Here is a 12,350-nt window from a genome sequence, read left to right on the forward strand (position 1 = left end):
GTATATGTATATAGTAGTCAACATTTGAAGTGGATCAAAAAAGTTTTTTTTTTCCACATTTAGATCCACATTTTGGTTTTAGGACAACTTTGATGAAAGGTTTTGATCCACTTCAAATGTTGACTAGTATAAATAGATTCACACAAAGTATGACTGTCATTTTCATCTTCATGCAGGTGCCACCCGTCCCGTTATAGAAGTTAAAGATGGACAAGAAATCAAAGTACAAGCTGCACAACATTTTTGCTACAATAACTCCATCGTACCTGGATGGAGGGAAACATGGACTAGAATACAGGTAGAGGACTTTTAACTATGACTCATGTTTATGTCGCCAGTAATGTTTGCATCAATATTGACAGCGCCTTCCTCTTATTTGATCAACAGGTGAGAGTGTGGAGCACTACAAAGCTGAAGGTGACGGTGGTTAATGATGAGCAGGACCTGCAGGAGCTTGAGCATTTCAGCATCTGGAAACTTGTGCAGTACTTTGTTCGTGAACAGACCAATGAGGCCACCGTGAGCGTCAGTCTCTTTAACAACAAGACCTGTTTTAGAGTGGACCCTTCAGATTCCCGTACACTCTATACAGTACAACCTAGTCGACGTGAGTTGAAAACATTTAAAAGAAAGAAAATCCAAATGGAACGGAAAACCCATTCCAGTCTTCATGCTCTGATATGATCGGGACTGATATTGATTTTGAGATTGACATTGGTTTTTCTCTTATAGATTTTGACATCTACTTATTTTTGGTTTTTCTGGCTGGACTGTTGCTGTTCTTTTTTGCAGATTCTCTGAGCAGGTAATTGAAACTATATCTGTTTATATACAGAATAGTTAACCCAAAAATGAAAATTTGCTGAAGATTCACTTACCCTAGTGATTACAAATGATTATTTGAGTGAGCTATTCCTTTAATAAAAGATTTTAGCCAACTCTGCTCTTCCTTTTCTTGGATGGAGGCACAATTTGGGTTGTTAGATTGACGTAGTGTTTGTAACTCTCAGTGCTTGATCTGTCTTGTAGAAGTCAAGTGTTCTACTACTCTGCTGGCATGAGCACTGGAATGATCGCCTCCCTCATCATCCTCATCTTCGTCATTGGCCGTTTTCTACCCAAGGTAGATTCCTGACATTCTTTAATATGTTTTAAACGTCTTTCTCTCTAGTCTCTACCATTGAGCATCTCAGGATTTTGTTCGGCTTTTTTTTTTAGCAATTAATAATGAGGTCTTATTAAACGGTCTTATTTTCAACATGTTTGTTTCCTTGGCCTGTAGAAAAGCCCATTTTATGTGCTGCTGATGGGCGGATGGTCTTTTTCTCTCTACGTCATCCAGCTGGTGTTAAGGAATCTCCAAATCATTCTTAAAGATCACTGGCATCTGGCTATCGGTGAGAGAACCATCAAACATTGTGTAATTCAACCCGGTGTCAGGTAGTAAGGTTTTAAGAAGAATTTTTGATTTAGACTTTTTTTTTTAATAAAAATAAAAGTTAAATATTTTTAATGTGCATAAAGGCTAACATAAAATACATTTAATTTTTGTAGTATAGCATTTCTTAGTGAAAGAATATTCAGTGTGAAATAATGGATGTGGATATGACTTATATACGCTGGATTTGATCGATTTGTAAAAAGTGTGCTAAGGATTTTATTTCTTTATTTTTATTTAATAAAAATGATTACTCACTTTGTTTTTATGGTATAGCTTGTTTGCAGTCACGTGATTTTGATGACGCGCAAAATGCAGATGGAAGGCAGGAAGTGAAAAGCAGAATGGACTAGATGGATGAAAATCTTTACTGTACTTGTTTAAATACTGTTACAAAAAAAAAATCACAACATGTGTTGGACGTCATCCAATTTTTATGTTATAAAGAGGAGTGATTTTTGTACTGATTTGAAATATTTGCCTGCTATTGAGGCGGTAACAGACTATTGGCGGTAAGCAACTTGTCATCCAGTGCCCGGTTGCATAAAGCACCTTAAGTTTTCCCTTAAGTATTGCACTTGTTGCTTGATTTCCCCATACCTATGGGAATGACTTAAGGGTGTTGCATATAATCCCTTAAACATTTCTCTTAGGAAAGGGAAACCAGCAACCCATGTTTTACCGTTGTAAAATTCTGTTGTTGCCATGGACACATTAATACAGATAGCGGTAGGTTTTCACAGAAAACAACATAACATGGATAAGGAAAAAAAAAGAAAAAAATAAATATTGAAGAAAAGAACCAGACTTGAAAATTCTGTCATAATTTACTCTTCCTCATGTTGTTTCAAACACAGTAAGACTTTCATTCATCTTTTAAAAAAATAAATATTTTTAATTTTCTCTCATAATTTCTGTCCATTCATTGAAGGACATGTATTTAATCCATATGATTTATATGATTCATATTCAGATTAATATTCATGTTTTTTTTTCAGAAGCTCAAACGTGTGCGCAAGTTCAATGCACTCACATTTGCGCTACCGTTGACCATATGAGATATGTGCTACATATGTAATTTGATCAGTGTTTATGTCAATAAATGGCTAAATTAAAATGTTTATCGTATCAAGCAGCTAATTGTGTCTTATTAGAAGACTTGGATTGAACCTGCTTGCTCCGTGTAACACTTAAGGTGCTTTATGCAACCAGGCACAGACATCCTATCACTCCAGAAAATAAATTAAATCATAAAAAGTATAGAGGTAAACAACGTTTTTTTGTTAGTGGGTACATATGCAAGTTATATTAACTTTTGACAAATTTGTCACTGCACAGAAAAGCGTTTTCAGACTTGGCTCCTCCCGACTGCAGATGCAGGTTTACAAGCCACCTTTCCTGCGTTTTTCAGTCAAATTCTTTAATTTTGCCCCCTGATGAACTACAACTTTTGGTACATGATAAAAGCTCCTTGTGGTTCCCTGGATTGATCGATTTGAGCAACCATAAAACGAAATAAAACATTTGATAGTGCACTCTATGTAGAAAATTACTTCCTGCCCTCCATCTGCATTTCACGCCACCCCTTGACGTCATGTGCAAACAGCCTATTATTTTTATTTTATTGGAAATTTTACTAACATTTGAGTTATTTTGCTTAATATAATTTTATTTAATGTTTTATTTTAATACAAACATTTTCTTTTGTATTTATGCTAGTCTTGAAAGTATATCAGTTGCTGATTGTTTTTTATTTTGTAAATGCTTAGGTTATAGCGTTGTGGTTGGGTTCATCAGTTTTGCAGTGTGTTACCGCTATGGCCCCCTGGTGGATAAGCGAAGTATCAACATCCTGTCCTGGACGCTGCAGATCTTCGGCCTTCTGCTGGTGTACGCTGGAATTCAGGTCCAGCAAGTGGCTCTGGCCATCATGATAGCTGCATTCTGCTCCAAGAACATGGAGTACCCTTTTACCAAGGTCTTCATGCTTTATCAGTGAGTATACAACTTTAATAAATGCTGTTCAAGTACATGTTAAGCAACGTAGTCATTGTCGGCTTGCTGAATGAATGCTCTGAAGGAAGCTGAAGCCAAAGAAACTCGAGCCACGCCATCTGCTGACAGAAGAGGAGTATCAGAGACAGTCAGAGGTGGAGACTCAGAAAGCTCTAGAGGAGCTTAGGAAATACTGCAGCAGTCCTGAGTTCAACACCTGGAAGACTGTCTCCAGGATCCAGTCTCCTCAGAGGTATGAGAGGATATTTGAGAAACAAATATATAGTGTTAATAAAATGATGCCTTTTATGGAGAATGTCTTTAGAGAAACCTAAAATGCCCAATTATCTAATTTAGGTTGCTTGCTTAAAGCCTACTGTATTGTATTTGATACGCAAAATTATCAACAAGATCAAAACTTTGCTGAAAACTCTTCTCTACATGCATTCTGTCATAATTTAGCAATTAAAAGACATTTTAGTATAATTCTGACTTCAGAATATTGAAGAAACATGCTCAATAAGACCAAAAATGAATATATTGAAAGAATGTAATGAGTCAGATTTGATTTTGGTCTTGTGCTCAGGTTTGCAGACTTCATTGAGGGTTCTCCACATCTGCTGTCCAATGAGGTGTCGGTTCATACACAGGAGTACGGGCTGGGTGGATCGTTCTTTGAGGATGAGCTGTTCTCCACTGATGAGGAATATCAGGAGGAGGAGGAGGGCTGGGAGACGGATGATGATGTGAAGCCAGGTGCGGCATCTCCACGACTCAACAACACACGGGTGAAATGACTGATGACGCATATGAAAGAATTTAATTTAAGCAGATCTGAGATCTGTTCAAATGTAGCATTCACTGTTCTTCTGTATGTATCTTTTGGAGGTTTTTATTCATGACTTCAGTCTCTGATGCATTCATAATGGACTATTAACAGTGAAAATGCCCCCTTGTTTTCATGGCTCATGAGAAAGGCCAAAAAAGTTGTTTGATTTATTTTTCTTATGATCGGTTTTTATTTGTCTTAAATCTTTGAGTTTGAAATTATGCAGAGACTTCCTGTGTGAGGAGGGAGCTGTGAACGCTGTGCTGTTACATGGACTGTATTTTATGTGTCTTGTTTGTAAGTTTAGAATACTGAAATAGTGGATCGGAAGAGGCACATACATTATAGTTTTTTTTGTGGCCATTGACTGGAGCTGTAAGTCTGTTTAGGGTCAAAGGATTATTTTTTTATGAATGAGTAATAAACGCAGAGAAATACATACAGTGTGTCTTAATGTATTGGCTTTACTTTGTAAGCCAATAAATATGGTCGAATCTCTCATGAAATTCAGAAATTATGTTCGTCTTTGTAGTGACCACTTGGTGGCAGCATAAAATCTAACATTTTATATAGGGCACTGTTGAAACGAACATGTTTTGTGTTCACATGTATTCCTGTGCTTTAGAAGAAAAACTACAAGAGTAGAGCGGAATGAGCCTTTTTAAATACAAAAATCAAACAGTGTAGATAATACTGCCACTCTAGTTGTAACATACCATAGCACAAATATACCTGTACCTGTCATTCTTTCACAGTGGAATTGCTGAAACTCTTAAAGATTTACATCTTTTCTGTGCTTAAAATCCCCTTGTCAGCACCATTAAATAATTTAATACTTTTAAACTTCTTTTTGGAATATTTATGTATCATCAGTGGGTTTTTTTTGTTGTTGTTTGTTTGTTTTTATATTCAATCTCTTGAACATCACTATAGTGCGAAGCCCACTATATAGGGACATGTTGATGGGGGAAAATAAAATAGGAGGAAAAACAATACTTTAATATTTTTGCGTTCGCTCGCAAGACTTTCCATCGAGAAACTTGACGTTAGTTCACTGAACTAGAAAAACTAAATTTCAATGTTTTTTGCGAGCGAACAAAGGTTTAAAGGGGAACGCAAAACTTGTATGTTCTCTCACAAAAATATTGCGTTCCTCCGAAAAACTTTCGCTTGCTCGTAGAAATATGAACATATTTTTTTTCTCCCACTCAATGCTTTTGAGAATGCTCTCGAAAACTTGTGTTGCTACGAGAAAGTGTGCATTTGCTCGCAAAACGTTTGTGGAAAAACTATATTTCAGTATTATTTTTGCTAGCCTATGGAGGAAAGCAAATGTTTTGCTAGAGAAAGTTTCTCGGGGGAACGCAAACACATTGGAATATTATTTGTTCCCCCATCTTATGTTATTTTTTTATCTATCACCATGCTAGGTACAGTTTATTTCATGCGTTTTCAACCGATTCCTCTGCAATAAGAAACAAATCAGCTCTTTAGAATAAGGTTCCGCTAAATCATTTTCACTTTTCTTCTATCTCGTTTTTATTATTGCTGACTCACTTCTCCAGTAAATGAACCAGTAAAAATCATAAAACACAAAGTCATTCCGTAGCCGTCAGCAGAATAAGACGCAGTCCCTCTTTAACCACTGTTTTACGGCTGATCACCTCTTGGATTTCTTTATACAAATGCTGTGGTTTGGCTGACCTTCACCGATCAGTGCAGACCTTTCTTACAGCAGGCTCTGAACAGGAACACAGAAAGCAGAATTGCGAGAAACAGCAGATGCATTGTCTGTTCTGTCACAGCAGCGCCTCAGCTTTTGGTTTTTGGATCCGACCGGCTTTGAAAGGCTGAAGCAAGAACAGATATCACAGCCTTCCTGGTTGCCGTTCTTCCTCTGCAGCTCATGCAAATGCTGTTTGCATTCCAGCGGTGACATCAGCGGTGCTCCCCTCGTGTCACTAACACAGGATTCCTCAGTAATCTAGCGCACTGAGTCAGAATACTATTTGCATGTGCTTCCGTGTTAAATAGACAGCGTGTGTTACATATGCTAGGCAAATCGGTGGCATAGGTGGGCCGAGGACACTATTCCCCTCCTTCTACCTCTTCCCTGAAATGCAGCTGGGAGACACCTGAGCTTGTAGGTGGGGATTCCCGTCCAGCTATCGGCTTATCGCAGTCGCTGGGCTTGCCCCGTCCAAGTGTAGGTGTGTAACATGTAAAACTCACGGATTTCCCCCCGGTACACCTTCACAGTTTATCCAAATGCGCGTCTATATTCATCGGACTGACACAACCGGGGCTGTGTGTACGGCGTGTGTTTGTTTAGCTTCCTCGTGGCTCATGCTTACACCTCTTCCTTGTTCACCTGTGTGGTTTGTTGTTATCCAGTAGGTGAGAGGCGAGGATTCCCACGTTAACTGTTCATCTGCATGTGGTTACATTGATCCTGTAGTATTATGATTGCTTTAGATGATTTACATGCTTCCGTGCAATGTGATGCAACTTCATGCCGTTCTCTCTGAGCATCAGACCTTAACGTGCTTATCATATGGAATAAACACCGGTGGCTAAGTAATGAGGGCCATATACTGCGACACATGCAACTGTAAATGTCTTTTATTTGATAGAGATTGTTGTATGCAGTGATTTGCATATCATTACATTAGGTAATTTGAGACTTTGAATATTAGTCCAAATGACTTCATGACTGAATCTTGTGCAAGAGCCATTTTAAGTACACCAGTGCAACACATTACAACTGGGTTGAAAAAACTGAACATACTAAACTGGAAATTTGATGCTGAAACGTACAAAAGTAAAAAAAAAAAAAAAAAAAATTCATCTCAAATTTTAACAAAACATTGACTTTCAGATAGTTCAAATATTTCAATGCGCTGTATGAACTCCACAGCTTTGTGTAAAGCTTGATGATCGTGATCTCAACATTACTTGAGAACAATCCAAAGACCATCTTGTCCTTCTGTACATATTTCACAAAAAGAAATGAACATAGAGAATATAAAAAGGGCAGAATATACTATTTGTATATTTGTGTTTTATTTTTAAACATTCTAAAACTTTCCACCTATTAGATTTTGAATACATTTTCAATGTGGTCTCAGACTTTTGTTCCCCACTGTGCATACTTTTCACTTCTGTATTGTGAACAAATATGATCCATGCAGACATGAACATTAAAAAAAAAATCTATAACAATAATGTATGCGCACTATGGCAATTGCTTCAAATTGGAATGTTTCATGATATGATAACAAATTAAATAAATACAGGAATTCAAAGAAATCTAATATAACAGTGCTCTACGAGAAACTTAAGCAATAAACTTTAAGTGAGCACTTTAAGATTGTTTATCATATCACATTCATACATTGTCACAGGTCATTGTTTTGCATTTTTGGAGGAAATGAAATGAAAAATCTAAATCAGGTTTTCTAATAATTCAACATAACTTATTTACTGCAGTTGTCCATGTTGTATATATACTAGAACACTGACAAAAACTCTCTGAATATTATAATTCAGAACTATCATGTTTTGCCCCCACAGTGACAGAGCTTGTTGTGGCAAATAGGTTTATGCAAAGAATATCAGCAGATGATAACTGGCACATTGTCTGGTGCAATGCAGTCAAAAACATCCTTGAATGTGATGAATCTAGAAATTATGATGGAGATCTAGAGATTATGATGAAGAGAAATTACAGACATAAGACGGGATTTTAAAAAAGAAACGCCACAGGTTGAATAAACCTGAGCATGGAAGGCCTTTTTTAAATAGTGTACTTTAGTCCAGTGCAGTTTTGGTTCCTTAAGGCCTTACGACTTTGGACCAAGGAAGCATCATATGGAGAATAAAGGAATTTCAGTCATCTCATCTCATCTCCATGATGCTACGTCCCATCCAAGAGTGGCCTGAAGTGTCTTATCAGTATTTATTTATACCAAACAGACGAACTCCATGAAACTGAGGCAACTTGGGAAGGAGGACACTTAGTAGTGAACCTGTGTTGACTACGAAGTGAGCAGTATCATATTTGGTGTAGAAGCTGGCCAAGATGTACCTATGAAAAAAAACAGCATTTAATGTAAATATTATAATTAAATGTAATGATTTTACTGTAAAAGACTATATATAATTGAGAACATCAAATAAATAATATATAATAATACAAAATACAATAAAGATATAAACAAAATAATAAAAGTTGATATAGAATTGTAAAAAACGAAGTAATTTTAATTACTGATTATAAGAAGTAATAAAGTAGTTTAGTAAATGCATATAGTCCTATTTCTGTCAGTTACTACAGAAATATGAATATGACTCACAGTACAATAGGTGAGATGGTGAGGAACTTTCTTGACGCTGTAAACTGGACACCATAGTCCATCTGTTCCCAGTGAGTGAGCAAACGTGCCTTGCCTTGGTCCGGCGTCTCAAACGGCGTGCCTTTGACAGTATGTAAAAACAGATACATCGCCTAGACGGCAGAGAAGTGAGTTAACACTTGACCACTGAACTAATTTGTTTATTCTACATAGACTATAACAATTACTCAAGCTTGACGTGGCTTTATTAATGTTACTAATTACTAATGTGTCATTTAGCTGATGCTTTTATTATTACTTTAGTGTTCTATGAAGGACAGACAATGGGGGTGAGTAAATAATGACAGCATTTTTGAGTGAACTCTCTCTTTAAGAGTGAAAATGTTTTTTTTTTTAAGGAATAGTTTACCCAAAACTGAAAATTTGCTAATTAATTAATCACCCTGAGGCCATCCAAGATGTAGCTGAGTTTGATGGACTAATTGATGGGCTGGAGTCGTGTGGATCATGATGTTTTTATCAGCTGTTTGGACTCTCATTCTGACGGCACCCATTCACTGCTGAGGGTGAACTGGTGAGCAACTGAGATACTGCTACATTTTTCCAAAACTGTTCAGATGAAGAAACAAAGTATCTACATCTTGGATGGCCCGAGTGTGAATACATTTTCAGCAAATTTTCATTTTTGGGTGAACTATTCCTCCAAAAAAAGAGAGAGAAATCATTTTAAAAGAATAGTTTACCCAAAATGAAAATGTGCTATTTATTTAATCACCCTGAAGCCATCCAAGATGTAGATGACTTTGATGGACTAATTGATGGCCTGGAATTGTGTGGATCACTTGTGGATTATTGTGATGTATTTTATCAGCTGTTTGGACTCTTATTCTGACAGCACCCATTCACTACTGAGGCTAAATTGGCGAGCAACTGATATACTGCTACATTTCGCCAAATCTGTTGAAGATGAAGAAACAAACTCATCTACATCTTGTATGGCTTGAGGGAAAGTAAATTCTCAGCAAATTTAAATTTTTGCGTTAACTATTCCTTTAAAGATTTCTTGCATGGACTGACCAGGTTGTGTATGACATTGGTGAGCGTCCACACCACAGGCACACTGAGGAAAGGGATGCTGAGTAGGACCACATGCAGGGCAGTGGTGAGCAGCAGGTAGGCCAGCCAGATCCCCCGGCTGTTCATCACCCGCGTGTTTGGGTTCACCTCGCTGTGAGCAACGCCCACATTCATCCTGCACGAAAACAACAGCCGTGATATGCTTCATGCAAACACCCAAAGAAAGCCATTAAAAAACAAATTAGGATGCCCTTTAACAAAGACCACACTCTTTACAATGAGACATTCGTTATCACAATTATATAACATTAACCTCTGCAACCATAACTTATTTGTGGTTTATTTAGGGGTGTATACGACCAACCGAGTCTAATATGTACTTATAGTATGTACAACATTCATGCAGATTTGTCATCCGAACACTGTTAGCTATCCGGCTAGTGGATTCAATAGTAGTTCAGTCGCTGCTGATAAAAGCTGAAGAAATGGCTCCATGAAAAAGAGCCATGTTTGAAACACAAATGAAACCAGCAATCAAAACTGCTCAAAATGCAAGTTAAAGTACATTAAATAGTGTAAATAACGAGCTAATGTTGTCATGTAACAGCCACCCACCTTGCGAAGTAACCAGGAAATAGACAGTCTGCGGCTGTGTTTGAAAACCTAGCGAGTCGCCTGCGTAGACAGCATCCTAAGCGCGTGCCGGGCAGAGCCGATGACGATGTCTAGCAAGCAGCGCACAAGATTTGAAACACAGCCATATATTTTCTCAGCCCTCTGACCATAACTACAACGAGGATTTATTTTAAAACGTATTTTACCTTGTTTTATTTAAGTGTTTTAGTAAGTATTTTTATTTCAAATTTTATTACCAGGGTAGTTTTGTGTAGGAGTTTATTTAGATATGTCAGCTTGTAAGGAATATGTAATTTATTTTTTTTATTCTCAAGTATTCTAATTATATATATATATATATATATATATATATGATATGATCTAATTAATATAATTAGAGTAATATAAAGTAATATAGATATATTAATATAATAGGCTATAGCCTAGTAATATAGAGTAATATAAAATATAAAATAAATATTATTTACTGTTTGTATTACTTTTTTCTTTTAATATGTTTGTATCTTCATAATTCTTAGTTTGTAGTAAAGCTTGTATATTTTATTACACTTCCACAAGTACTGACATTGTCATTGATGTTGTACATTTGACAAATTAAACTTTTAACATTGAAAAAAATATTAATAGACTGTATTAAAAATATTTCATGAGTGAAAGAAGTTATCAGAGGTGATATCTAGAGTTTTTATAGATTCCCTGGTAGCGGCAAGATTCCTACTTCCTTTTCACATACACCACAGGAAAAAATTCACACATGTAGCATATGTTATAATAATAAGAATGATAAGAATGATATTTTAGCAGTGATGTCAGAATATATCTGATGATGATGCTTTCACTCTATTGTTTGTTTAAATTTTTCTTTGAAATATATTTAAAATTTGTTGTTCTATGTGTCTTTCCTGTCAAAAGGGAAAAAACGGTGCTGTAATAAGTCAATAATGTGAACTCTGTCTTTGCTTGTTTTGTGTGTTTGTTGGTAAACCAAGTTCCCTTCTGTAGGTATGACTTCATTCTTGGCAGGACAACACACACACACTTTCCTGAGAGAACTGAGTGGCGACAGAGTCTCTGAGTTTGGGACATATTTTGCAGGAAGCTTCATACCGCCGTAAAACGTAGCATGAATGTTTATGGAAATCACATCTTCCCTCTCTTTTTACAGAGAGCTGTTGACCAGACTGGGAAATTTGACCACATTCGCTCAGTCATTTCCTTGTTGATTAGAGTATACTAGTACAGTAGTACTAGTAAAAGTAATTTGCCTACATGTTAGCTCTTCAATTAATTTCTTTGTTCCCTCAACAAAAAATAGGCTACACATGAATGAAGACAATAGAAGACTTGTTGATATATTTATTAGCTATAAATTACACACTTCTTTGGAAGTTCTTTAAAAACATGTTACACATTGTAATAAAATTGGACAATAAATATAGAAATAAATAACACAAGAAATAGTTCTATAAATATTTCACCTCATGTCAAGCATGAACTCAATGTTAATGCAAGATGTTATTAAATCCATGTTATTATAACACAGGAGAACCTTTGAAGAAGCAGCAAAAGCTGTTTGAACGTTTTGACCAATATGATCACAACTGATATGTATCTGTCTCTTTCCTCTCAATCTAACACTGTTTCATCTCAACTTTAGGAGCTTCTGTGGACGCCAGAAATGAGAAGACGCGTGCAGATATGATAGAAAAGGAGTAGAGCCTTTCCATGCTGTCCCGGCACAGAGCGTTGTCATACCAGTTCACTGCAGTCAAAGGATGGTCCACCACTGGTTCCTGATCATCAAACAAGAACAATAATGAAATTAAAAGTGTTTACTAGAGAAACCGATGCAGCAACAATTTACATACAAAACTTTCCAGGAGGATAACAGATAAGGATGTGGGAACAACTTTGTGCCTCTTGCTGGTGGCAGGTGTCCAGACATTATATCAAAAGGAAGTACATGAAACAATAGCAAAGATTTTGAATAAAAACAGACATAGGCCTATACCTTAAGCAT

The 12,350-nt window shown here is 36.5% G+C and overlaps 2 protein-coding genes and 1 long non-coding RNA gene across 3 annotated transcripts in view; 2 read left to right on the top strand and 1 right to left on the bottom strand.

Annotated features, from left to right (window-relative positions):
- LOC107671884 (nuclear envelope integral membrane protein 1-like) overlaps positions 1-4,701 on the top strand; it is a 9,064-nt gene extending 4,363 nt beyond the window's left edge. Inside the window, exons 2-9 of the mRNA XM_016464884.1 lie at positions 177-298; positions 388-607; positions 733-805; positions 1,030-1,123; positions 1,283-1,397; positions 3,208-3,433; positions 3,519-3,686; positions 4,020-4,701. Coding sequence (XP_016320370.1) covers positions 177-298; positions 388-607; positions 733-805; positions 1,030-1,123; positions 1,283-1,397; positions 3,208-3,433; positions 3,519-3,686; positions 4,020-4,230 — 1,229 coding nt within the window. The 3' untranslated portion in view covers positions 4,231-4,701. The remainder of the gene's footprint in view (positions 1-176; positions 299-387; positions 608-732; positions 806-1,029; positions 1,124-1,282; positions 1,398-3,207; positions 3,434-3,518; positions 3,687-4,019) is intronic.
- A 2,297-nt stretch (positions 4,702-6,998) lies between these two features.
- On the bottom strand, positions 6,999-10,362 carry LOC107671901 (ORM1-like protein 2). The gene is made up of 4 exons (XM_016464910.1): positions 10,310-10,362; positions 9,695-9,869; positions 8,618-8,769; positions 6,999-8,349 (listed from the first exon to the last, which is right to left on the bottom strand). The coding sequence occupies exons 2-4, from the start codon at positions 9,866-9,868 to the stop codon at positions 8,214-8,216; spliced, it is 462 nt and encodes a 153-aa protein (XP_016320396.1). The 5' UTR covers position 9,869; positions 10,310-10,362; the 3' UTR covers positions 6,999-8,213.
- Positions 9,165-12,063, top strand: LOC107671902 (uncharacterized). The gene is made up of 3 exons (XR_001632271.1): positions 9,165-9,191; positions 9,676-9,790; positions 11,988-12,063. It is a non-coding gene; the product is annotated as an uncharacterized LOC107671902 (long non-coding RNA).
- The last annotated feature ends 287 nt before the right edge of the window (positions 12,064-12,350 follow it).

The sequence above is a fragment of the Sinocyclocheilus anshuiensis genome, unplaced genomic scaffold, assembly GCF_001515605.1.
Source record: "Sinocyclocheilus anshuiensis isolate Anshui unplaced genomic scaffold, SAMN03320099.WGS_v1.1 scaffold1089, whole genome shotgun sequence".
NCBI classification, from domain to species: domain Eukaryota; kingdom Metazoa; phylum Chordata; class Actinopteri; order Cypriniformes; family Cyprinidae; genus Sinocyclocheilus; species Sinocyclocheilus anshuiensis.

Excerpts from the sequence above, each read along its gene's own strand:
- LOC107671901 (XM_016464910.1), bottom strand. The coding sequence starts at position 9,868 with ATGAATGTGGGCGTTGCTCACAGCGAGGTGAACCCAAACACGCGGGTG. Across the intron at positions 8,770-9,694 it reads CCAATGTCATACACAACCTG|GCGATGTATCTGTTTTTACA; the intron begins GTCAGTCCATGC and ends TCTGCCGTCTAG. Across the intron at positions 8,350-8,617 it reads ACCATCTCACCTATTGTACT|GTACATCTTGGCCAGCTTCT; the intron begins GTGAGTCATATT and ends TTTTTTTCATAG.